This window comes from Pleurodeles waltl, chromosome 6 (assembly GCF_031143425.1).
Source record: "Pleurodeles waltl isolate 20211129_DDA chromosome 6, aPleWal1.hap1.20221129, whole genome shotgun sequence".
In the NCBI taxonomy this organism is placed as follows: domain Eukaryota; kingdom Metazoa; phylum Chordata; class Amphibia; order Caudata; family Salamandridae; genus Pleurodeles; species Pleurodeles waltl.
The window spans coordinates 1,018,804,781-1,018,831,651 of record NC_090445.1 but is presented as its reverse complement, the minus strand read 5'-3'; the positions used below and the strand labels follow the sequence as shown (position 1 = coordinate 1,018,831,651).

The 26,871-nt window shown below is 44.5% G+C and overlaps 1 protein-coding gene across 2 annotated transcripts in view; it reads left to right on the top strand.

The window, feature by feature from the left end:
• The window catches only part of CEP104 (centrosomal protein 104), a 503,971-nt gene that overhangs the window by 142,069 nt on the left and 335,031 nt on the right, over positions 1-26,871 (top strand). For both annotated transcript variants that reach the window (XM_069239963.1, XM_069239962.1), the window contains exon 5: positions 25,079-25,141. In XM_069239963.1, coding sequence (XP_069096064.1) covers positions 25,079-25,141 — 63 coding nt within the window. The remainder of the gene's footprint in view (positions 1-25,078; positions 25,142-26,871) is intronic.

Below are 26,871 nucleotides of genomic sequence, written 5' to 3'. Positions count from 1 at the left end.
TGGGAAGATCCTGGATCTGTTACCAAGAGTTCTGAAAAATAGGTACTGGCAATTTGAAACAAACTTGTGGTACATAGATGAGGAGTGGGGGGTGGAATCCAGCAGCATTTTTTGAACTTTAAATGTACCCCAAAGTTTGAGCTTATCTGAACAGAAGTATGCCCTGTGTAGCTAAAAAGCTATACATAAAATATCGGTTTAGAGTTCTACCAGTGAAAACCTTTAGCTCAAAATGGTCAACAGATACTGCTAAATATTACTTATTCCCTATCTGCAAGAGTAGAACTAAAACAGAGGATACCTCCTGTTCTTTTGCACTGCTTATTGTAAGTTGAGAAAGAAATGGATTATCCCAGTCAGTGTGTTAGAAAAAAAGGATTACACAGGTTTGCGTTGCATTAAGGGTTTTAATATCTGATGTAGATTATTTAATTGTATTTGGACTTTTGAAGTTACTACACCAAGCATGGACTGTTAGACAGCATTCAAGAGTACTAAAAATATGATTATCTGATTAATGAACGAGTACACAAGACTTCCTTGCACCGAGCTTGTACCTTTTTCTTAATAAGCAAAATTGTATTGGTTTTTGCAACAAAGATAATAAATAGTACACAAAACAGAGCATGACGCGTCCACAACAGAGGTAACAGACAATAAAAAAAACAACAGGACAGTAACATGTCATACATCAGGCAGGCTGTAGTAAGTTCCAGTGGTTGCAGGGACAACCAAGGGATTTGTAGATTGGCTACTCTACCTTTGCGCACCAGTCCGTCATAGGGCATCATTTAGTAATTGTAGGAAGGAAAGGGACTTCTAATAACGAGCTATTTCATGCTTGGCCACCGCAGTGCCAAAACCTCATGGATATGTTCCCTGTGCAGTCCCCTAATGTCATCCGGGACCCAAGCAGGGCAACATGTGGGGGGAGCAATCAATGGGCCTTTCCAGGATAGCAGCTAACATAGTAAAGATGAGGACCAATATTTTACAGTAACTGGACAGGACCCCCCAATCATGTGGAAGAGGCCTTCATTGGCACTTGTACACCTAGGGCAGGCAGGAGTGGAGAGCGTGCCAATCCTTAATAGTCGCTGTGGGGTAAAGTATGAAGCGTTCAAGTATTTTAATTGAATTAGGCATAAATGGGAGGGAACTAGCTCCCATGCAGCCATCCTGGCATCCCTTTAATCACTGTCTTTTAGCTTGAACTTAGCTCGGAGGGGACCAAAGGACTCAGGAAAGATAAAGGACCAGTTCCCGGTATAGCTGTGACGTTCCTCACTGGCCCAACTGTGCTAAAAGGAACTAGGCCTCAAGAGGGCTGGACTCCGGTAGGTCTTGCAGTTGCTGCTGATAAACAGCCATTGCATGGCGGAGTTGATGATATCTGTAGAACTAGGTTTTGTGGAAATGAAATTCCTCCTGGACATCCCAGAAAGTTTTCAGCTGTGAGTCTTCCCAAACTTCCTAAGGTGGGACAAGCCTATGAGACCCTATCTGTTAAACCTTTCCGGACTAGACCCCTCAGACATCCAGCTACCATGCCATGAAGGAGCCATATGTGTAAACTGACGGTACCAGACAGCCCAACTGAGGGCCCGCCACCAGCACAAAAAAGCTGCCCTAGTTACTGCTGGCAAAGAGTGAGAGATTGGGTTGCCGTATAGGAAACGCAGCTTGTGCTGTCAGCCCATGGGTGAAATCTCCAGATGGAAGTCAAGGTCAATGGAATCACCTAATATCCAAACATTAATGTTTTTGAAGCTGAGAGGCCCAGTAGAACAGATGAATGTCTGGCATTTCCATCCTGTCATCATAGTACGCTTGGACAAAGTTAGGGAATGCTGTTCTCGAAATCTTGTTTGCCATAGGAAGGAATCCACAGAGCTATGTAAGCCTGTGAACCAGGATTTGGGAGCAAAGAGAGGAAAGTTCTGCAGGGCATACACTAGCTGCAGGAGGGTGATAATTGTTTTTACTGTGATTCGGCCAAGAGCAGTAAGCAAGAGAGCACAGCATCTAGTTAATTCCTGGCATATCCAGTGTACCATTAGCCTAAGACTCCAAGTTAATTGGGGCTGCAGAGCAATGATCACTCCTAAGTAAGGAAAACTCAGTCTATTTATTGGGAGGCGTTCTTGCCAATCAGTGACCTTGCGGCCACCTTGAAAAGGAACGAGGAGAGACTTGGGCCAGTGGACCACCAGCCATAATGCCGCTCTGTTCAGCTGAAGCATCTTAAGATGTGGCCTGGCAATACATGCTTGGCATGAAGAATTTTGAGTCTGTGTGAATGAATGAATGAAATAAACTTCTAAGGCATAAAACAGCTGCTCCAAAAAGGAGTATTGCAGCTCTAAGTGATAAAGTAAGACACAGAGGAGGAAGCGCATGGAAGGGCCCAACCAACGTTGGATTCCTTTAAAGAGGTGGGTCTTAAGGAGGCTCTTGAATGCATTCTCTGAAGTGGCACCTCTAGTGTAATGTGGCAAGTGGTTCCAGAGTTTTGGGGCCAAAAAAGAGAGAGTCCACCAGCTCTGGACTTTTTAATCTTGGGATGCGGAAAAAGTTATGATTGGCTGAGTGTAGGGCTCTGCGAGAAATGTATCTTTAGATTTTATCACAGATATATACAGGGCCTTTGCATTTGGTGGCTTGGAACGTCAGTGTCAAGGCTTTGAATTCTATTCTTTGCTTCACTGGGATCCAGTGGAGGCTTTTTAAGCCATTCCAAATTGATAGCCTTTTGAGACATATTCAGCACAAGCCTGGCTGCTGCATTCTGGACTCAGTCTTTTAAGCAGCGCTTGAGGAGAACCTAGAAATAGTACATTGGAGTAGTCAAGTGTTGATGTTATTAAAGCATGAACAATAATCTTTCTAGTGTATTCTGGAAGGAATTTGAGAATTTTCTGTAAAGTTTTCAGAAGGAAAAAACAGACTTCTGCAGTAGCATTAACAAAAGGCCTGAAAATAAGGGCATTGTCAAGCATGACCGCTGGTTTTTAGTAGATGGGCCACAAGTGAGTCAGGTCTGGTTTGGAAGGAGAACTGAAGAGTGGTATTTCGGATTTCTTGGAATTTAGGCAGGGGCTACTTTCATGTATCCAGCCATTTACTGCCGATAAACAGTCCTGAGAGTTGGCTGAGACCAAGATATCCAGATGTTTAAAAGCAAACATTTTTTGGGGAACATCAGTGTAAGATACCCTATTAAACCCCCACTCCAAAACAATAGCAGCAAGAAGATAGATGTTAAAAAGACACAGGCATTATTCTGAGCCCTTTGGGATACCATAGATGACCTCACGAAAGCCAGATGTAAAAGTGGGAGAAAGAGTGCTTGCATGCGGTTGGAGAGGAAGGATTTAACCTATTTCCACATGTTGCCAACAATTCCTGCGTATTCCAGTCTTTGTAGGAGTATGGAATGAAACACTGTGTCAAAAGCCACAGATAGGACCAATAAAATTACAATGGTATTAGTACCCAAGTCAAGGCAGGTTTTGATAAACTTGGTCACCAGAAGAAGCGCTGTCTCTGTTCTAAATCCAGATGTGTAATGCGGTATTCAGAGTGATTTGACCACTGGAAACCCCAAATGTGGGCATCACAGTGAACTCATACCGCTAAGGGCTCAATCGCCAGAGGAGCGAATAGCAGTGGAGAGAAAGAAGCCACCCGTCTCTAATGTCCCTGTGTACTTGGAAGAGGTGAGACAAACACCATTGACTTCAGCCTGTATCTGGGGGCAACTTTAGAGGAGCATTTTGACAAAACACAGAAAACGGTGTCCGAGTCCCTTATGGAAGAGCACATGAAAAAGGAATCCCTAATCCAAGGAATGTAGCAGGGTCCCCTGAGTGCCGGCCAAAGCCTTGTGCACTGTACAAATGTAGTGGCATGTGCTGCTGCAAGTCATGAAACAACATCGATCTTGATGGATAAGAGAGAACAGCTGTGGCAGGAGGGGATTTGAAAGGATCCTTGCGTTGATAAGCAAGATCAGATGGTATGATGAACAAGACTCCTGGGCCTGACCTGGTTTGTGAAGAAGTACAGTTATGGCACTGTTTCTGTCAGAAGGGATATACACCTATCCTCCATATAAAAATTGGAGAAACGGGAGGGGAGTAATGATAAGGTTTTCTTATAGTTTTCAATCGGGAAGCTGCCTGGTTGTTTTCCATTTCTGTGGGCTGCCAATGGCATTAGCCACCTCTTCCATTGTTGGGACTTGGCCCAGTGCTCCCTTCTTTGCTGTCATCCGAGTTAGCAGTGGGAGATCAACAATCAAAGAGTGAGTGTCCTGTCAATCAGGCAGTGGTGACATTTGTAAACGGAGTTATAGGAGGAGGCAAACTCAACTGCAATGTCCCAGGAGGTGGGGGATGCTTCCTGTTGAGGTACAAATCAGGGTAATTAGTCTAGATAATGTCATGTTTTGGCAGCCAATATAAAAGCTTCCCACATTATTTGGTTTCCTCCAGGCACAGCTGGTGGAAAGAGATCCTGCAAGCCTCTGATTGTCGCAAAGAGTGGGCGTCCCCAAGCTGCCAATGATTATGCTCAAGAGTCACAAGTTTTGTTTTCCGATCAGAAATACACTGAATGGGAGCACAGGCCTGCCTACAAAGGTCCACCTGGGCTCTACTCTGTAGGGCTGCCTTGCTGGTCCAACACAAGTTCCCAGCAGAGTCAACCGATCCCACATTGAGGTCAAAATGTGTGTGAAGCTCGTGAGATAGGTGGGCAGTACATTGTATGTCCACCAGGCACCAAGCATTGAGGGGCCATTGAGGCTAGCTGCTCCGCCATGCTGGCCATTTTGCAGTACAACAGGGTTGTTGTTGAAGATGCTGTTGGGCAGGATATTTGTGGATCCCACCCTGTGGATATCCGTGGTAGAGAGGAAAAAATAATCAATCCTGGACAGACTAGCGTGGGGAACAGAGAAGTGAATGTGTTCAGTTGACTGTCGTTACCACAACCTCCAGGTATCACAGAGGCCCAGGGACATTGCCCACCCCTCCAGTGGGGTAGAGATTGTGACTGTTGTCCTGGACCCTTTCACATCAAACTTAGGGTCCATGCCATCATTAAGGTCACCGTCAATGATGGTAGGACTCGGTGAAAGATCCAGAATGGCAGCTTGAATGCGGTGCAGGAAGCCCCGAACTCGGTGAAGTGGAATGTACACGCTAAGCAAGTTGTAGTGTGTTAGAATTTAGTTGGCAGAGGTATGTACCCTAGTCTAAGTAGGGACCACAAACCTAGTCAGGGTTAGTCACTACACAACCTAAATGATCCTGTGCTCATCCTCTGGTAGCTTGACACAGAGCAAGCAGGCTTTACTTAGAAAGCAATGTGTAAGGTGTTTGTGCAGTAACTCATACAGTAACACAGTGAAGACACCAGAAAAAGTACTCCATTCCAGTTTTGGAAAATAGATAGTATTTATCTGAATAACATAAGGTGTAAACAACATACATCCAAAATGCACAACTCAAGAAATCACTTTTTAAAGGTTTAAATGAGTCTGGATTCTTAAGAATCATTGATAGTATTCTTTTAACGCACAGTACCTGTGATGCATCAAAAATAATGATGCAAAAGACATGCAGAGGAGGAGATGTGTTGAAAAGTAAGGCGATTTGATGGATTGTCTAGTGCGGCAAAGACAATATGTTGCTTCTTTCCATGCTGCAAGGTGATGCCTCGATTTCCAGGAGTGCAGTGATGCAGGGGTATTTTGTCACTCAGAGATCATGCATTGAAATACAGAATCCGCTGGTAGGAAGGAGCAGACGCTGCGTTGATCTAGTGGGCAATGCAGCAATGTTTCTGCTGTGAGGGAGGCTCTGCAGGCGTTGCATCAATTTGTTTCAACACACAGGGATTATCTTTTCTTTGGTGAGGTCTTTAATGGCCCTGAGACTTCAGAACAGGAGGCAAGCTGAATCCAGGCCCTTGGAGAGCACTTTTGGAGGAAGGCAGAGTCCTTCCAGCAGGGGCCAGCAGGCAGTACGGCAACAAGCAGGAGAACAGTCCTTTCAGCAAAGCAGTCCAGATGAGTACTTTGGGCAGCCGGCCAGTCTCTCTGACAGGGTCCAGTTGCAGGTCTAGAAGTGTCTGATTTGGTGGAGTCACAGACCCAATATATATTCTCAAAAGTGCCTTTGAAATGAAGTGGAAGAAACTTCAAAGAGTGGTTTTGAAGTGCGCAAGTTCCCCTTTAACCCAGCCCTGTTTGCCAAGAGCCCTGTGGGATGTTATCAGTCCTTTGTGTGAGGGCCGGCCACTGGCCTTTGAAGTGTCATAGAGATCCTTTCCACCCTTCCTGCCTACTGAAATCCATCTGTATGCAGATGAATGCTGATCCAGCTGAGTGTCCTGTGTTAATGGCTGTCTGGGTGGATTGTACAAGGGGAGCTGCCAGCTAGCACAGGCCATATGTGGATTGGAGATGGACTGTAAGGCACAGATGGCAGTACTGAGAAATGCCTACTTTTTAAAAGTAAAAAAGAACAGATGATGAATGGAATGCTGACCAATACAAACATTCCTCCCCCGTCACAAGGTTCTGGGTTTAATCTTTTTGCTACTTTCTGAAAGTGGCATTTCTGAAATAGTAATATAGAGTCCAGCTTCACCAGTAAGGGGGGTTTCTTACCATTCCAGCCATACCAAATATGACAAGACTATTCCTCTCAGATCAGAAATGACCACTTAAAAGCATAGAAGGGTATCTCTTGGGTGGCCAGTGAGAGGAGCAGACTTCACAGTGGTGAAAAACAACTTTGGGAGTTTTTCACTACCAGGACATATAAAACACATAAGTGCCTGTCCTTCCTTTTACTTACAAAGCACCCTGAACTATGCGTTACCAGGTGTCACAGGGTCCTTTCCTCGGGATCTGCACGTCGCTGGACAAAAGGCCCACCTCCCGGCGTCATCAACGCAGGGAGCTATTATAGCACAGAGTTATGAAGAAGCCAGTCGGGGGAAGGGAATTAGGGAAGGGAACAGCAGGGAGAGAGATCTGAAAAGTAAAGGTTAGAACAAATATGAATTTACTCATTTATCGACTCTTGACTAAATGTGTCTCCAAGATATCAAGTGGAGATCTCTTCTGAAATGAGGGCAAAGCCCCTTCTTTGAAACATGGAACAAAAGTAAAACACGACCTCAGAATCAAGAGATTACAAGAACTTTGAACTATGATTAAACACAGAATATCAATCTTGTAATATCTATGTATTCGCAACATAAACCTTTGACCATGACTTCGAAAATCTCAAAGAATTAAATATACTTTTCACATCTTAAGCTTTTCAAAGAACAATGAAAACTATGATTTGGTTATCTCCAGAAATATCTTCACATTCACAACCATAAATGCCAAAAGGTTTTTCTCATTGAACTTAAAGCGCTTTACTTAATAATACCAGGAAGCGCTTTTGATCAAGTAACTTGAATCACTTAGATTGTTATGCCAAGAACCTTTTCCTCCTGTGAATTGAAGCGCTTACATCTGTTACATGAAGCGCCTGAATCATCATGCCAAAGGGGCTTTACATCTATGAACTGAAGCGCCTGAATTATGCCAAGAGCGCTTTACATCTAAGAACTGAAGCGCCTGAATTGTCGTGGCAAGAGTGCTTTACATCTAAGAACTGAAACACCTTGAATTACTGTGCACCAAAGCGCGTTATATCTGTGAACTGAAACGCTTTGAAGTACTGTGCCAAAAGCGCGCTTTACCTCTTGGAAGTAATAACTTCGGCCAAACTGGGATTCAGCAAGACCTTCCCGCTACGAGTACAACCTACTCGTTTTTTAATGCACCAGGGACTTTAATTAGACAACACTCTGCCATTCAGGAGCTCTGCTCTTCTCCAGAGAAACTCCCACGAGGTCTGGCTGCATCAAAGTCTTCAAAATAGTGAGCAACATTCTTGGTGTGGCTGGGCATTTATAGTCCTGCCACACCCCAAGATGGCTGCTGCCTCTAAAAACCTGGGAATTGTAGTCCCTTCATAGAATAGCATTGATAAGTGCATCTTGTCCACCAATGCCCTGAACCTGCAGCTCTGAGTTTTGCCACAGGGCAGACGACGCTGATGGTCACCTTTGGAAGAAGAGGGGATGACAAGTGGTGCGCATAAAGCTCTGCAAAGTCGCGCAGCGGAATTTCAGGCGAGACCTGGACTGCGCCTGGCCTTATTCCTGACACCAGGTGCCTACCTTAGGGGTGACTTATGTGTAAGAAAATGGGAATTTAAGGCTTGGCAAGTACTTTCAAATGCCAAGTTGAAGTGGCAGTGAAACTACACACAGAAGCCTAGCAATGGCAGACCTGAGACATGGTTAAGGGGCTACTTATGCGGGTGGCACAATCAGTGCTGCAGGCCCACTAGTAGCATTTAATTTACAGGCTCTGGGCACATGTAGTGCACTTTACTAGGGACTTACAAGTAAATTTAAAATGCCAGTTGGATATGAGAAAATTTTACCATGTTTTAGGGAGAGAGCACATGCACTGTAGCACTGGTTAGCAGTGGTTAAGTGACCAGAGACCTAAAGCCAACAAAAAGGAGGTCAGAAAAAGAGGAGAAGGAAAGAAAAAAGTCTGGGGTGACCCTTCAGAGAGGGCCATTTTCCAACACAACCCCCTTCCAGCCTAAAGCCATGGTAGACTAATCAATACCTTGATGGGCTTCCCTGCTTAGGACGATAGAACGTGGACAATGGCCCAGTACTGCCGGGGCACTTGCCAGTTCATTGCCTTTGTGAACTAAGTTAGATCCCTCTGTCTTTACTTTCTGTACTTTCTGGGGCCACTGAACTGACCCATGGGGAACCTTTCTCCTCATCTGTGGACCCAATCTGTGAAGCACCTAACAATAATTTGCTCACAGATGCATCCCAGTAGGCAGAGAGTATCACCATGGGCAACAAAGTGAGGTATCCCATTCCACTCCTTGGGGTTGACTTCTGTCCCTAACCCAGGGAAAACTCTGTCCACAAGGACAGCAACCAACAGAGGCCACTGACCGCTGTCAGTGTCAAGAGCTAGGCCCCAGGCCATTGACTGCTCACTGGAGGCCGTATAAGAGGCCATTGGGTAAGCTTCTCCCCCATCCTTGGGGCTGGTAGAGAGTTCTCTATCGTCTCTTGAGGTTTCCCTGACCGCTGTGGCATCTCAGAGTGGGGCGCAGTAGCCTCAGTGGTTTTGCACCCTAATTCCACTCTACCTCCCTCCAGTTCAGTGGTGGTATCCTGACACTGGTCAGTTAACCCAGCGTCTGTACCCTGAGGCTGAACAGGGGACATGGGGTGAGTCCTCCCTCCCCTTACGCCTATATCTGGGCTCCCGGACCCTCCTCTTGGGGAGTGGTACTTCAAGACAACTTTATTGTCGGGCCCCCTTAGAGGCCACCTCTTGAATTTTCCTGCCACCGGGGTAACTCGTCCCCAGAATTAAGTTTATGGGCATCTGGGGACTAACTATAACCCTATCTCCGGTCACCTCCCAACCCCACTTCGGGGATACCAGGGCCATAGTGCATAAAAAATCCTCCCCATGGGCTGGAGTCACCTCACTCACCTGGCCGGTGTACTGCTCTGGGGGAAAAGATAAGATTTATCTGAATAAAATAAGACCAAAAAAACAAACATCCAATAAGTACAAGTCAAGATATCACTTTTTAAAGGTTTAAATGAGTCTCAATCCTCAAGAATCAGTGGTAGTATCGTTTTAACAAACAGTACCTGGGATGTGTCAAAAATAGGGATGCAAAAGAACCGCAGAGGATGAGATGCGTTGAAAAGTAAAGCAATGCATCAGATTTTCCGGTGCGGCAAAAACGATGCATTGTATCTTTCAACGCTGCATGGCGATGCATCGATTTCCAGGAGCGCAGCCTTGGTTCCTCATGGCAACGCGGGGGTGAAGTCTTTTTTGGCCCCAAGACTTTCCAACTGGAGGCAAACTGAATCCAAGCCCTTGGAGAGCACTTGTGGAGGAAGGCAGGTGCAACTGAGTGTGGTGTGTTTATGGCTGTCTGGGTGGAATGCACACAGGGGGCTGTCAACCAACGTAAATCAGATGTGGATTGGAAACAGGCTGGAAGGCACAAATGCCTACTTTCTATAAGTAAAAAAGAACAGATAATGGACGGAATGCTGAACAATGCAAACATTCACCCCCAGTCACAAGGATCTGGGTTTAATCTTCTTGCTGCTTTCTAAAAGTGGCATTTCTGAAATAGTAATGTAGAATCCAGCTTCACCAGTTATTGGATTTCTTACTACGATTCCAACCATACCAAATATGACAAGTCTATTCCTCTCAGATCAGAAATGACCACTTAAAAGCATAGAAGGGAATCTCTAATGGTGGCCAATGAGAGAAGCAGACTTCATATTTGTCAAAAAAAAAATTGGGAATTTTTCACTACCAGGATATCTAAAACGTATAAGTACATGTCCTTACATAGCACCGTGCACTATGAGTTACCTAGGGCCTACCTTAGGGGTGACCTATGTGTAAAAAAAACAAAAGGGGGAATTTAAGGTTTGGCAAGTACTTTTAAATGCCAAGTCGAAGTGGCAGTGAAACTACACACACAGGCCTAGCAATGGGAGACCTGAGACATGGTTAAGGGGCTTCCTATGTGTGTGGCACTTAAATTACAGGCTCTGGGCACATGTAGTACACTTTGCTAGGGACTTGCAAGTAAATTAAATATGGCCGTTGGTTATGAGCCAATGTTACCATGGTTTAGGGAGAGAGCACATGCATTTTAACACTGTTTAGCAGTGGTAAAATGCCCAGAGTCCTAAAGCAAACAAAAACTAGCTCAGAAAAAGAGGAGGAGGAAGGCAAAATGTTTGGGGTGACCCTTCAGAGAGGGCCATTTTTCAACATGGTGCTTGTCCTCAAGGAGACCTTCGATCCGGACTTACATCTCCTCATAATCTGATACTGAATGGGTAACAGATAGAGGAAAGGATTTGTGTTGCACGTTAGCAACACCTTGGGAGTTCCTAGTAAGGCTGGCATAGTACACCTGGGTATATCCAAATCTGGCAGGATTTGGGCAGCAGGTGCTGACACTGTGGGAGTGGCACTTAGTAATGCTTTTTATTTTTATAAAGTTGTTTAGACCAGTGGAATTTCAAGTCATGCTGGTGAACAGCACCTTCGATCTACAGTGGCCAGATGGGGGCAGAAGTAAGTAGGATGTCTGACAAAATAGGTTCCATTGTTTGCGCTGAGAGAGACCGATGGTGAGTAATCTGTGGTGCAATAGAATTAGTTGATTCAAGTGTTGTGCAGGTGAAAAAAAAGGAGAAAACTGTGCAGTTAAATGCCCAACAAACTTTCCCCTACCCCAACACCCTTTCACGCTACACATCCTCCTTAGCAGCATCTGTTGCCCAAGTTCCCTCACGGAACCAAACAACATGGGCGCATGGAGAGGTTGCCTTCCTCTACCCTTATCTTATAAGATAAAAGGATATCAGGCTGCTGGCCAAGCATGTATAAAACAGAAGGCAATAGTGGAGTACTTGTGGGTTTAGTTATAGTAATCATCAGACTTATCAAAGTAAGGACCCAAACATAGAAGTCTCACTCCGGGTTCGGTGGACGATCCTAATCAAGGTCTAAAGCAAAGGAGACAAGCTCCCTGGCCAGCTTCATTGCAGTGATCAATCTTCCCATCTGCCCACAGCGGGTCTTGGTTGTCGCCTGGAGTGCAGTCATCCTCATTCTCCAAATTAGGGTTCATCAGCATCAGTCTTGTTTAACTGGGAACTCCCCTGGAGGGAGGGTGAGGCCTAAGGCTTTTGCATTCCTCTGCCCAGTTCCACACTGCCTCTAGAGTATCAAAAGAGAAAGAGTGGGATTTGTGGAGAAGTTTCAATTTTGAAGGCAACATAAGCATATATGAAAAATGCATTGCCTAAAGACTTTTTTTTTTTTTTTGTTTTTTTTTTTTTTACTGAGTCAAAGGTTTTTTGTTGCTTTTGGAGCAGGCGGGTGTAGTCCAGAAAAAGGAGAATGCGGCCAACCTGAAAGGGAATGGGCCCCTGTGATCTTGCTCCCTAAAAAGTAGGTTTCTGTCTTTTGTAGTTAAGACTGTTGGCCACAAGAGGCCTAGGGGGGTGCCTGGATGAAGGCAGCTGTGCCAGATATCTATAAGCATGCTCCAGCACAAAGCAAGAGGATAGATAATTGGATGGGAGACCATGCTTTGTATTTCTCCAAGACGTTTTCTGGTGTCACCCCTTCCAATCTCTCTGGAAAGCCAATGAAACAAAGGTTGTTATTGCAGATGCGACTTTTGGCATCCTCCAGGCGCACTTACAAGGAGTTTGGTGGAAGCAGATAGATGGTGTACTGTGGATTTGAATGGTGTCCTCAAGTTCTGAGATATAGCCCTCTGCATCAGAGACCCTGTCCAGTACCTTGTAAAGATCTTGTCCCAAAAAGGTGACATTGATTCACACCTCACCAATCTTGGTCTCACTTGCTGCTCAGGAAGCTTGTTAGGCTTCTAGGATAGACTCCATGGTTGAAGTGCCTGACAGCACCAAGACTTGCTGAGGTCGGTAACAGTCTTAAGGGCCTCTGCCAAGGAGGTGGCTTATCTGTCCATTTTGCTTTGGAAGGAGGACCGGCAGTCCTTACCCAGAGCGGGGTTGAAAATATGGATACCAATCTGCAGGAATAAATGAGAGGTAGATCCCCTCACTTGCCCCACAAGTCCACTTGGGCAGCACGAGCAGACGATCTGCAGGTGAGGTAATATTTGTGTCCATATTTTAATGCTGTTCAAACTTGTATTTATGGTTCATTAATGCAAAGCCTTTATTATTAGGGTGAGCAGTCTTATGAAACGTTGGAAGGTCATACTGCACTACTTACAGTGGTTCCAGTAAAAAAATGTGTATGCACACGTTTGAATGTTTAACAGTATGAGGCTTTGTATAATGCTCCCAGAATGCTCTCTGATTAGATGCAAATATTTGCAGAAGCTTGTAAGCAAGATTAATGATTCTTTGCTTTCAAAATAAAATGTTCAGCAAAAAATGTTTTGCTCAATTATTGTGGAAGTTTAGGTACTATTTCTTTGAAGCATCATTTAGTACAATGTGTTGATGCATGCTAGTATTTTAAAAAAAATTCCTAATGGAAGTTTAGTGTAACCATGTTTAACAATATTATGGGAAACATGAAAATAAACAAGCACTGTCAAAGCCAACGGATGCGACATTAGTGGCAGATGGATAAAGAGAGAAATAGAGTTTTAATAAAACCAAAATGTCTTGGTTAAAGTCATACCTAATTAGGAACCCAATTCTTAAAGAAATTCACAAAGTGCACCTATTGTATATGCATGTGCATTAGTGAATTTCATCAATGCCCAAGAATTTACAGAAGTAGACCAGGAGATCATACTCCTAGAAAATATTTGTGAACTGTATTTTATCACGAGCAATATCTGTTTACACATGCGAAAAATCTATTGAGCGTTTACAAGTTCACTTTCAACCCAACCACTTTTTTTCCAACCCTGGATTCTGCACTTGTCAGGAGTACATTTCCAACCTTTCTCAGTAGGGGGAAAGGTGTTAGAGAAGAGCTGGCGAGAATCATTAAAACATGCACGTTAGTAGGTCTGCTGAGACGCAAAAGCACGCCAGCCCTGGAACTATGGCTTAGGAATGGTGGCAAAATAAACAAATTGCTGTAATAGGACTTGAAATTGCTAGTATTCAAGCCCTAGTATAGTATTAGCTCTGGCATAATCATAAAGGCTATTATCAGAACTCTTACATAATCAGATTGCTGCCATATTTTGTCATTGCACTGGATGGCATCAAAGGGATAACTAGTTATTTTTTACATGACTAGTAGATTTAAGAAGCAATCTGTTCCATGGACAAGTAGATATTTTGTTAAATTTGACACCCATGCCAAAGGAAATTTGTTGGGGGGAGGGGGTCCACCAATCCTCCACGAGTCAAGGGGGAGGGGACAGAAATAACTTCCTGAGGATCGCTCTGCACACCAATCAAGGCCATACCCTGCTCCTCAGAGACCTTGATAACTGATGCAAAGGGAGAGCGAGGCACTCAGCAGTCCAGAGAGAAGCCTTCTAGGCTGGGCAGGAGAAGCAGGGACTGGAGAAACATGGTTGGGAGCAGGATGCAGTCCACCCCTACAGGGCTGCAGTATGCAACTTCCTTGGCACCAGAAAATTCAGGCAGTGCGCTCTGCCACAGCGACGCTTGCAGTCAAAGCCAGGGGCCTCCCCGCGCGATGGAGGTGATAGAGGAAACTCGGTTCTGGGTCACTGGAGGCGACGTGGAGGCCGTTGCGGGTCCCTAATCAGTCTGCCAGTCTGGCAGCGTCTGCCCTGCATCAATCACGGGTGCCAGGAATCCAACCATCTTGGTCTCCGTGGCCAGGTTGCAGGTTCGAAAGTGCGGGGTGGGGGAACCTGTGGCAGGTCCAGCTCCAGTGTATGGGGAGGAGTCCTGGTGATTCCAGGGGCCCCACTGAGGCAAAACTGATGGCCAGTAGCAGGATGTGCGCCAATGATGGGTTCTGAATGAGGGGGGGGGGGTAGCGCTCTAAGGAGTTTACTTTTTTATGCAAAGCATCTTGCTGTCCAACTTGTGCTTTTTAACTTTTTATTGTATTTTAGGCAAACTTTCATCTTGTTGTTTATGTATATTTAATGAGGTTATACCCTGAAATAAACATTTATAGTGAATTTGTTTTAGGAAATCGGGTTATGGGTTGGGGTGTAAGCCACACTCAGTCAACAATCACAATCATTGTCAGTGTGAATCACAAAAAACACAAGATAAACCTATACTTAAACCTCTGGTAGACTGGCACAAAGCAGTCAGACTTAACTTAAAGGCAATGGGCAAAGTATTTATGCAGTACACAAACAGTAATGAAGTGAAAATCCAATACCAAAAATATCTGAAACCAATTTAGAAAAATATAGTACATTTTAATCAATTATTAGACAGCAAAACAACTAAAATCCAGTTAGTAAAGGTTAGTATATTAAATGATCCCCGAGCAATGAAAATCCAATCAGTGGAACTGGAAATATGCAGTTTTAAAATTGTAAGCAGCTATAGTGCAAAAAGCACAAGCATTACTTGTGGTCAACTGTTTGTGCTAACTTCGTGGTAACTTCGGAAAAAGTCACACGTTCAGGCCAAACTCGGAGGGCAGGATGAATAAAGGCACCAGGCTAGTCCCGCTAAAAAAGTTACCTTCTCTAAGTCCTGCGTAAAGGGTTCAGTCCTGGATGAAGTAGGCCGTGAGGAGCAGGGAGAGCAGTGTGGGTGTCGCCGCTGTAGCACGTAGAGCAGTCCCTAAGTTGCAGTCGGCCATTGCTGCAGCGCGAAGATCCGGTTAATGTCGCAGATGGTTGTTGCTGGAGGTGTGCAGTTGCAGTCAATGTGTGCTGTCATTGTTGTCGCATAAAGTGCAGATCTCACCTTGCCAGTTGTTGCTGGCAGTAGATTTAAAACAAAATGTTTGGTTCACAGGAGCTTCACGTTGGCGATCGTCTTGGGGGGCATAGTATTTACAGAAACTGGTATGTTCTCGGACGCGAAGAGCACAAACATTCAGGATTTCAGGTCTTGTAGAGGAGGAGTTCAACTGATATCAGCTAAGGGTCCAGGACATAGGGAGGCACCTCTTGGGCAGACTACACAGCTGTTCATCAATCACGATTTTACTGCAAAGTCGAAGTTCGAGATGACTGCAATTTAATGCACTGGTACTGCAAAAAAAAAACTAAAGTGCTTGTTCCTTCACAGTGGTGCAACAGCAGATTAGGCACAGTGTCTCTCATCTCACACTGATTTGTTTGTCCCTGCTGCTAAGTGCTCGAGCAGCCGGGGGTCTGAACTGACAACAGCCAGGGCTCGCATTATTCCTGTAAATATGTTCTGTCTTTCTTTGCACAGCTGGAGTCTCTGTGGCCTGAATTGATTCTATAACATGATCGGATGTATGCTGTACCAAAAAGATAAATTTTTCTACAGTGCAGACCATGAGTGCACGTATTTCAAGGCGCTCTTATATGTGCTAATGAGGCCATTACCACGCTGAGAGTGGCTGGCAATACATTTGCTCAGGAGGTGCACTGTAAAACCAAGTATTAACAAAGCCGATAGGTCTCAACTGTCTCAGGGTCATTTGCTTTGACAATGTCTTTTAGCCATGCTAACTAGCAGCACGGCTGAACGTCATTTAAAAAAGCGCTGTGACACAGTCTGCGCTGTATAAAGCAGATAGAATGTGATGGACGTATTGTGTGGGATTTTCAGTTTTCAGACACTAGGGGGACCAAAATCACTTTAAAACAGAACTTGAATTGAAATGCATAACGCCGCTTCATGTACATATTACATTTGTTTTTTTTCTTTTGTTTGCAAAACACAGATATTTTGATGCATATAGTGAAATTTGGCCGCTGTTTGAGAAAGAACACACAAAAAAAAAAAATCGTGAACAGTTGGAAATGAAGTCTGAGTGGGAGGAGACTCAGCTTGTAAAAACACAAGCACTCATGTGGCGTGCTCAGGCACAAAGATAAAAGTAGCTCCTAAAACGGGAACAATGGATGGACACAAATAGTTGGTCCATGCTCTGGGGGAGGGCTAAACACAAGAGGAGGCATGACTCATGGAATGCAAGTGCAAATTGGGACAAAGGATATGAGACAGATGATGGAGCAGGCAAATGGCAAGCCTATGGGCAGGCTGAAGCAGGCAGATTGAACACAACATATCTCTTAGAAAAAGCGCATGTGCTTTCTAGCCAAGACCTAAAAATAATCCTTTTTTTGTACAGCGCACTTCCAGAGCTCACATATTTTTAGACACTTCAATGTGTGCTAATAAGGTCAATAGCACGTACAAGAGCAGCCTTGCAGTATGTTAGATCAGGATGTGCACTGCAAACAAATTATCCTGTGATTTGTTTTGTTTACCCTTCTTTCAGTTTCAAAAGAGAAAAGTAAAATATTGCACTGAACTGTAAAAAGGCCTATTTTAATGACTTCCCAACATCTTACCCGGCAGTGGAAATCTCTGATCATCTATGAATCCCTGAGTGTATTCAAAATAGAACGTAGTAGTTATTGCAATTTTGGCTACGAGTCAGAGTTAAAAGTCCCAACAAAAGGAACACTGTATCTCACATGCTTCAAGATCAGGGTCTTTGATTTAGTTTGTTTCAGTTTCTTCTATTGGATGTTTTTCTATCTTCATTATTTCTGTTATTTTTCTTATCCTCTGCCTATTTTTTACTACGTGCTTTCTTCCCAGCGCTTCGATGCTCTTTGAGTAGGAACGCGCTTTATAAATCTCAAATTACATTACATTACATTACATTGGGACATTTCAACAGGGTGCCACTGTTATGCAAATGTTTAGAGCAAGTGCCCCCAAACAAACTCATGGTATCCCTTCATTGCAGGTGATGCATTTAATAAAAAATAAAAAAAAGACCTGTTCAAGTAGGGACCCTCACTCTAGTCAGGGTAAGGGAGTCACACAGCTAAGATAATCCCTGCTCACTCCCTTAGTAGCTTGGACGAGCATTCAGGCTTATCTCAGAGGCTTTGTGTAAAGTATTTGTGTAGCAAGAGAGAGAGACACACACACACACACACACACACACAATTTATCTGAGTAAAACAAGACTAAAGCAACAAAGATCCAACAATATAAGCAAAGATACACATTTTTAAACATGAAATCTAGTAAAGCGCTTAGAAACACAATAGCTCCAACTGGGACTATCACAACGTTGTTCACAGAGTTGTTCCCAACAGTCCGACACCACTCACAAGGGAGTGCTGGCCAGCCTTGGAGTCGCACAGACCCCAGGCACAGTACCATTGAAAACTGTGGGGAAGCAAAGACATTGCATAGTGTCAGGGAGGTGAGGTGTCGCTGGAGACTATGCGGCATTGGTTTCTTGCTGCTGGGGAGGTGAGGCGCTGGTGTTGGTTCCTGCTGCAAGGCAAGCAAGATGAGGCATTGGTTACTTATAGTTGCAGAGGAGGTGATGCGACATCAGTGGCAAGGCATCAGTTTCTTACTATCCGCATGGGGTTGATGAATCCAGCAGGTAAAGATGGCGAGGTGTTGGCTTCACGCTGTTGTGATCACACCACGGTGCCACAGGTGCTGCAGTGGAGTCGGTTGTCCTGGATTTCAGGGACAGGGCACTCAGGACTCACACTGTGGTGGGATTTGCGAGGCGCTGCAGCTGTATTGGGCCTGCGACGTCAGTCACAGTCATTGTGCTCAGCGTGGAGAATTACTCTGGTGCAGGCAGTGGCGCGGAGTCAGATAGTGGCACTGGTTCCAAAGTCACTCTGGAGTTGATGTACTCAGTTTCTTCTTGGTTTCACCAGAGCTCACTCCCGAGGGCCCAGGAACTGGAATTGGCACCACTTGGTGAGTCAGGACTCTCAGCAAAAGAAAAGAGCCAAGGTGCTGGTAGATGAAGTCTTTGATGCACCTGAGACTTCTAACAGGAGGCACGCTCAGTTCAAGCCCTTACAGGACCTTGGAAAGTAGGATGCAGAAAGCAAAGTACAGTCCTTTCACTCCCAGGACAGAAACAGCAAGCAGCAGTCCAGCACTGCAAAGAACAGGCAGAGTGGCAGTCCCTCCTACGGCATCTAGCTCTTCTTCCTGACAAAATGTCCTCAGTCCAGAAGTGTTATAACATTGTGGCCTCAGATGTCTAGTACTTATACTCATTTCAGCCTTTGAAGTAGGCAAACGTCAAAGGAAAGTCTTTGTAGTGCACAAGAACCTGCCTTTCCTGCCATGGCCCAGGCACACTCCAGAGGGTTGGAGACTGCTTTGTGTAAGGACAGGCACAGCCCTGTTCAGGTGCAAGTGTCAGATCCTCTCACAACTCTAGCCCAGGAAGACCAATCAGGATATGCAGGGCACACCTCAGCTCCCTTTGTGTGACTGTCTAGAGTGAACTCACAAACAGCCCAACTGTCATCCTGACCCAGGCGTCTATTCCACAACCAGTCAGAGGCACAGAATGGTTAAGCAAGAAAATGCCCACTTTCTGAAAGTGGCATTTTCAAATTTAAAAAACAACTTCACTAAAGATGTATTTTTAAATTGTGATTTCAGAGACCCCAAATTCCAAATCTCTATCTGCTCCCAATGGGAAATAACTTTTAAAAGATATTTCAAGGCAGTCCCCATGTTAATCCGTGGGAGAGATGGGCCTTGCAATAGTGAAAAACAAATTTAGCAGTATTTCACTATCAGGACTTGTAAAATACACTAGTATATGTTCCTACCTTTTAAATAAACTGCTCCCAGCCCATGTGGCTGCCTTGAGCCTACGTAAGGGATACGTTAAATGTAGTGGAAAGTTTGGGCCTTGCCAGGTCGAACTGGCAGTTAAAACTGCCCTCACAAACACTGCAATGGCAGGCCCGAGAAATGTTTTCATGGCTACTCATGTGAGTGGTACAATCAGTGCTGCAGGCCCACTGGTAGCAATTAATTTACAGGTCGTGGGCACACCTGGTGACTACACTGGATACTTACTAATAAATCAGATAAGTCAGTCATGGAGAAACCAATCACCCATACAGTTTAGACAGAGACTTGGTCAGCAGTGGTAAAGTGCCCAGAGTCGTACAAAGTCAGCAAAAACGAAATTCAGCACAGGATCAAAAACAGGTCATCAGGAGCCAAAAAGATGGGAAACCCTGTAGAAAGGGCCATTTCGAACAGCACCACACACAATTCGAAACTGGTAAAGACTCAAAACAATTTACTGATGTACCTTTGAGCTCACTATGTTGTAATACAGCATACATCTAGAGCTCACGTATTTTGCTCTCATTCGTGCTGAGGAGGTTATTAATACAAATGAGAGTGCCTGGCTGTGCGTAACATCAGGATGTTCACTGTAAAATTATTCTTTTTTGTACAGAGCCCATTCTGTGTTAACATATTTCAAGGCACCCTCATGTGCCTATGTGGTAATGAGCAAAAAGGAGGCTCAGTGAAAGAAAGTATTTGCCTAATATCACACAATTTGGTCAAGCAGAAAGCTGGGATTGAGCTCCAATTGTTTATTTTACTTTTTATATATATATATAAGATTCTTGCTGTGCAATTCAAGGACTTGATGGGCATCTCTTTCTGACATCAATCAATCAGTTTATTTATAAAGCGCACTACTCACCCGTTAGGGTCTCAAGGTGCTGGGGGGGGGGGGCTACTGGTCGAAAAGCCATGTTTTGTGGCATTTCCTGAATGTCAGGAGGTCCTGGGTCTGGCGTAACTGGACCGGTAGCGAGTTCCAGGTCTTGGCGGCGAGGTGTGAGAGGATCTTCCTCCGGCAGTGGTGCGTCGGATGCAGGGGATGGTGGCAAGGGCGAGGCTGGCGGAGCGGAGATGACGTGCGGGGGTGTGGAAGGGGAGTCTGTCGTTTAGGTATGCGGGTCCTGTCTTGTAGAGGGCTTTGTGAGCGTGGGTCAGGAGCTTGAAGGTGATCCTCTTTGGTATGGGTAGACAGTGCAGGTCTTTGAGGTGGGGGAGATGTGATTGCGGCGTGGTACGTCGAGGATGAGGCAGGCGGCTGTATTCTGGATTCGTTGTAGCTTTGATTGCAGTTTGTCTGTTGTTCCAGCATAGAGCATCAAAGGTTACTCCTTTGTCCTTGCATATTTGAAGATGAAATTAGAGCATGGGTGATGGGCAGAATACTGTTGTGTTCAGGAGAGCATACACCATCGCATTTTTCTAAAGGTTTGCTTTTCATTAGGACATAACTATTAAATGTCCCTAAAATAGGATGATGCAAAAATACCACAAAAACGTGCAGCACTGTTCTGCAAAATTTCCCTTTTTGTGTTACAAAATTTTCTAATCCATGCCGTAATTTCCTGTGGGGTCTAATTGGGGATCAGGAACTCACTCCAGCAGAGGCCACGAGGGCTCAGGCAGGTCCATTGATGCAGGTCAGCTGGACAGTTGCAGAGAGGCCTCAGGGCTTGTTGTATCCCTGTAGGTCAGACAGGAGGTCAGCTAACTGAACCTTGGAGTCACTTAGGTAGCTGTGGGTGAAGGGAGCAGGTCCAGGCTTCCTTCCCAGAGAACAGGGCAGACCTCAAGCAGCAGGGCAACAGAGCAGTCATCTGGTGAAGAAAGCAGGCTTCAAGCCGCAGGGCAGCATTCTAGGAAGACGGCAGGCCTCAAGCAACAGGACAGTCCTATGGGGAACAAGATGATGTTTCTTCTGTAATGCCCATAGGTCCAGGAGTACACTGAAGAGTGGCTCTTGAGGTCCACTATGCCTTTGAAGTGGGGGGGATTCTCCACAGTACTCCAACATCTGGTTCTGGAATATTCTTTCCTTCCCTTGTCAAGGCTCCAAGAATTCTGGAATAACTAAAGACTAGTGTCAGGTTCCTTTGTGTCCACAGAAGACAAAGCACTTTGAAATGTACGGTTAGGTACAGATCAACCGCCAACCCTCCTGGCATGATGGCCCATTCTCTCCACACCTGTTACTTTTCCTGCCACTGCCTGGAAGGAAAACAGAAACACCAACAGTTGAATCATTTGCAGTCATGTAACCCAGGACACAGGCAGAAGGCACAAATGTTTAGGACGGGAAAATGCCATCTTTCTAAAAGTGCAAAAAGAACAGATGATGGACAGAATGCAGAGCAAATCAAGCATTCACCCCAGTCACAGATCTGGGTTTAATCCATCAGTTTTTTTGCTTCCCATGCCATTCCAGTTTGAACCCAGCCAAATGCAAATTGGTCTTGACCCTGTTCCACATGGGAACAGTCCAGCCGGAACTGCCAAGGCAGGTCCTCGCTGGACCAGAAAGAAGCATCCTGGAACCGGTTTTGGGGTATCACCCTTCTTCTGCCAGACTAGCTTGAATCTGGTGGCATAATGAGCACGGGACCCACGTCTGGGCATACCCTTCCCACTTAAGGTGACAAATGCAAAAAGAACAGATGATGGACGGAATGCGGACCAAATTAAACCTTCACCCCCAGTCATAGATCTGGGTTTAATCCATCAGTTTTTTTTGCTTGCTATGCCATTCCAGTTTTGACACAGTCACATGCAAATCAGTCTTGACCCTGTTCCACATGGGAACAGTCCAGCCTGAACTGCCAAGCCAGGTCCTTCCTGGACCAGAAACAAGAATCCTGGGATTGGTTTTGAGGTATCACCCCTCTCCAGTCAGGCTAGCTTGAATCCTGTGGCATACTGAGCACGGGACCCACGCCTGGGCATAACCTTCCTACTTAGGGGCAACAAATACAAAAAGAACAGATGGACGGAATGTGGAACAAATCAAACATTCACACCCAGTCACTTTTGTGTTGTTAAAGTTGCCCTAAGTTGGAAGGGTATGCCCAGACGTGGGTCCCTTGCTCACTGTGCCACTAGATTCAAGCTAGGTGGCAAGTACTATTGGACCTTTACCAAATCTAGTACGATTGGACCTTTACCAAATCTAGTGCAGAGTCTTAAAGCCAACAAAAATGCATTCAGCAAAACAGGAGGAGTGAAGGCGAAAGGTTTGAGGGAATACCACAACAAGGATGTAGGGTCTAACAGTTGTGTAATCATTTTTCTAGCAGTCCCACTTCTGAGATACACTATCAGTATTTTAATCTCTACTCTGGTTTTCTACATAGGACAACAAGGCCAGCCGCAATGAAACTAGCTTTTTGGGCCTTGTCACTGTAGGGACACTGTAATGTTAATTTTCTACAAGTCCCAACACTTTTAAATTCCATGCACCCTATGTTTTGTGGTACAAAGCTTACACAGGGGCAACTTTCAAAAAGGGTTATTGTCGCAGGTTGCCCTCACCGGGTAGGCTTGTTGCCATGTTTGCACTGCCACTATAGTGGATGGCACAATAGGTACTGCAGTCCACCTGAGACGTTTAACATAGGGTGTTCTTTCTACACCATATACTAGGGACTTACAGGCAAGTTAAGTTGATCATTTAAGAATAAACCAGTTTAACTATGTTTTTTGGGGGGGAAGGGGGTACAGACACTTTACTTTTAGTTAGCAGGTTTAGAGTGCACAGCTTAAGCCAACAACAATAGGAAAACAGCAGCAAATCTAGGGTAATCATATGGAAAAGTTGGATTTCCTATACTCCTGTACAGATGCATTTTAGCTGTCTATTATTAAAGACCTATTGTGTACCATACTAGGAATATGGTTTGATTTAGCCCATTTCCTATTATTAGTTGGCTGTCTTGTCACTCATTGGCTTGCTCCTCCTTTGTTATTTTTTAGCTTTTCTTTGTGTGTCTGTCTGTCTCTTCCCTGGAGCAGGGAACTACGTTTTTCTTTTTCTTTGAGCACTCCAACTTTAGTGTGTGTTCTTTGCTCTCTCTTTTGTGCCCACAACTTAGAATTAGTCCCCAACACCCCCAGCTCATTCATTAAAACACATCAACAGATATATTTTTGGCAGGTGTGAATAAAGAGCAGCCTTTAACTGTTTGTTTGTCTTTTTCTCTCATGCCTTCCATTCCACATATTGTCTGAAAGCCTAGACTTTGGAATACAAAGGCAGTATTAATGGCACTTGAGTGTGAGCTGTGAGGAGGGGGCGCTGGCAGCTACACTCACTCAGCCTGCATTTGACGCAGAAGATTTACTTGGTGCGATTGCTAGTAGGTTTCTCTTCTCCCAAACAGCCATTATTATTTCATGTGCTCCTGCAAAGCACCAGAGGGCCAGATTATTTGTTCCAGTTACAAATGCAAGTTTTCCTTTAGATGTTACCACTTCATTCAGATAGCTGTTATGTTCTTGTCAGTACCTTCTACGAGTCATCGTTATTTATGAGTTGGATCACATACAACAGCCTTTTGACATTCTGTTCAGTTTTTCCATTGTGAAATTCGAAAAACAATCCATGCTGTTTAACGTGGTTGAAAAATATTGAGTTCAGTGTTCAGTTTCGAAATATATCTTAAGATATGTGTTTGCTTTTCCTCCAGCATTTCCAAATGTGTTTTCTTTTAACTTGTAACTATGCTTTACAAACAAGCATTGGCAAAACCATTAGCTGAGTGCTGGCACTATAAAGGTAAAACCTGTTGACTTTGTCAGTGCTTATTGGTAATCCCACATACACCAGGGCATGTGACCTGTGGGTTAAGCCATAGATTACAGGCCCGACCCTTAGATTTGACATAGCATCCACTTGAAGTAAGCCAGTTTGTGTAGAACTGAAATTACTGTATTCTCTTAGTCATTTCAGAATATAAGGAGTCTCATGTGTTGGGCTTCTTAAGTATACCAATGTATTATTGACATAAAGACATGTAGTGTCTCCATCACCAATACAAATTATATTATTTTAGTTTTAACATTTACTTTTACTTTTACTAGGTAAACTTCAGAACTATCAACATGACATGCATGTCCGGGTTTGTGTTTCTGGGAAGCTCTGCGAGAGACTAGTTTTTTGGTTGCTTAGTGTTTTAAAATTGGCCATTTAGCACCAGGTTGAAAGGGCGTCAGTTTCAGAGCTGCAGTCTGGTAGTGTAACCGTTGGCGTCTGTCACAGCAGGACCTTTACTTGAGGCAGTGCAGCAAATGGACAGGCCAACCTTCGCTATATTTGGACATTTTGGGAGCCCTGGCGACAGGATTAAGCTGACATCAGAACTGTTAATAACAGCATGTCTAATCACTCACAACTGTTTTGACATTGGACGAATAGACGTATATGTTCCTTTGTTATTTCATTAATAAAACACAGTGAACAATCGATGTAAAAAGCACTAAAAAATAGATTTAATTCTTGGAATGGTGGTATTTTCTTATATTTTAACACTTGCTCGTCTCAATATTTTCTCTGAATCATGTCTCTCATTTGCATCTCTGCATTAAATTATTTCATGAACTGAGAGGCCATGATAGAGGCTCATTCTGTATGATTTATCCTCCATAGGTGGCCCTGGTTGCAATCAACATTATCGGTGATCCTGTAGATTACAACGAAGAGAGCATTACAGTGAGTATGCCTAGGACTTGAGCAAAGTTCAATTTTCTTAGAGGTCTTTCCAAATGTGTTTGCTTTCTGCATGTGGGTAAAATCAACATAAAATGTTACTCTAATGTTTGTAGTTATTTATTAGATCCCTCCGAATACAGTGCATGTGCTGACGTTGCAACACTGGACAGTGGGCTTAGAGCCTGTCCATAGGTTGCCTTGATTATCACTCTTGTTTGCTTCTTATAGGTCACCCTGTGTGGGATTCACTTTCTCTTTGTAGCTTTGCTCCTCCTCTGGAACATGGCCCCAGTACTTGTGTCCTTCCATTGCTCTGTTTTCATACGCTACTTTTTAGGTCGAGCCTAGACAGCGCATGCGCTGTCGCTTAGAGACCTGTTGTTGATAGAGTTGTGAGCATACATACCACCCATCTTTTTCAATTGGCTGCTTCCATTGTCACTCTTTTATTTCTGCTTCCCATTTGATGATGGCATGCATTAGTCATGCCTTTTCCTGTTTTCACTCCTCCCCGAGCGCAGCGACCAAGTACTCAATCAATACGCTGTTCATTTTTACAGCATGTGTTTTGGACCTACTTTGATTCTACGCCCGGGGTGCTCAGAGCAGGCGGCATGCAAGGCAAGGGGGTGCCATGCACAGTACTGCTTCCAAACAGCCAGCCCTGCTGCCAACATGGCTAAAGGTGCTCCTTCAGTCTTTCTCTAAGACGTTTCTTCAAATCAGGCTAGAAGGTTTCTTTTCTCCGGGACCCTAGTGCAGGGAATGGGAGCGAGGAGCACTGCAATTTAACAACTTCACGACTTCTGAAGGGGGAGGGCGGAGCGCAGAGTGAGAACAGAAGCCGCCTTTTGGGAATTTGCCTCGCACTTTTTGTTTTTCAAATGTTTGTTGCTTCAGATGTCTGTTTCCCTGAGATATTTTTTTTTTTTACATCTGAAGCAACAACATTTGAGTAACAAAAAGCACGAGTGGATTACTTACATTGCATCGCTCTTCGCTTCCCTCCCCCGCACGTAGGCTCCTGGAGAAAAGAAACCTCCTGCCTGATTTTAAAAAAATAGCCTCGTTTCATCAACATTTTGTGTTGTGTAGGAGGAGTGGAGGCTGGAGGTCATCAAGCTGCATAAACGGTGGTGCCTTTCTGGGGAAGCTGTTAATATTACGAGAAACGGCTGACAAGCTGCGTTGCTGCATTTATCTTTTAAGTTGTAAAGACAGAGGCAATGTCCGTAGAGAGATCTGCTTATCTGGTGAGTTGAAGCGCCTCTGTGTAGAGTACGCCTGCCTCCTCCCACTGGCCTTGTGACCAGGGATGGGTTGCCTTGCTCAGTCAGAGAAAATTTCAGGCTGCTAGCAAATACATGTCACATTTCCCGCAGTACACAGTGTTCGTACAAAGGTTTTACAAATAAACTGTTTGAGTGTACACGAGAACTAGGTCTATGCCTTGTGCTTAAATGTTTAGATGCCCTCTTGCACCTTTGCTTTGACTGAGATTATCTTCCCATCTAGCTTTACGTTAGTACTCTGTCACCTACACACGTTCTAAAGCCCTTTACTTGCTTAATGTTCCTCTTCCTCCTCTGCCATTTTAATTCCAGAGCCTGTTTAACACGTTTATTCCTTCCATGTAACTTGTTTTCCTTTAGTTCACCAGGACCCCAAAAGAACTGTCATTTCCCCTATATGAGCTCGTTCAGCCCCGTTACTAGCTCTTAGTCGGGTTC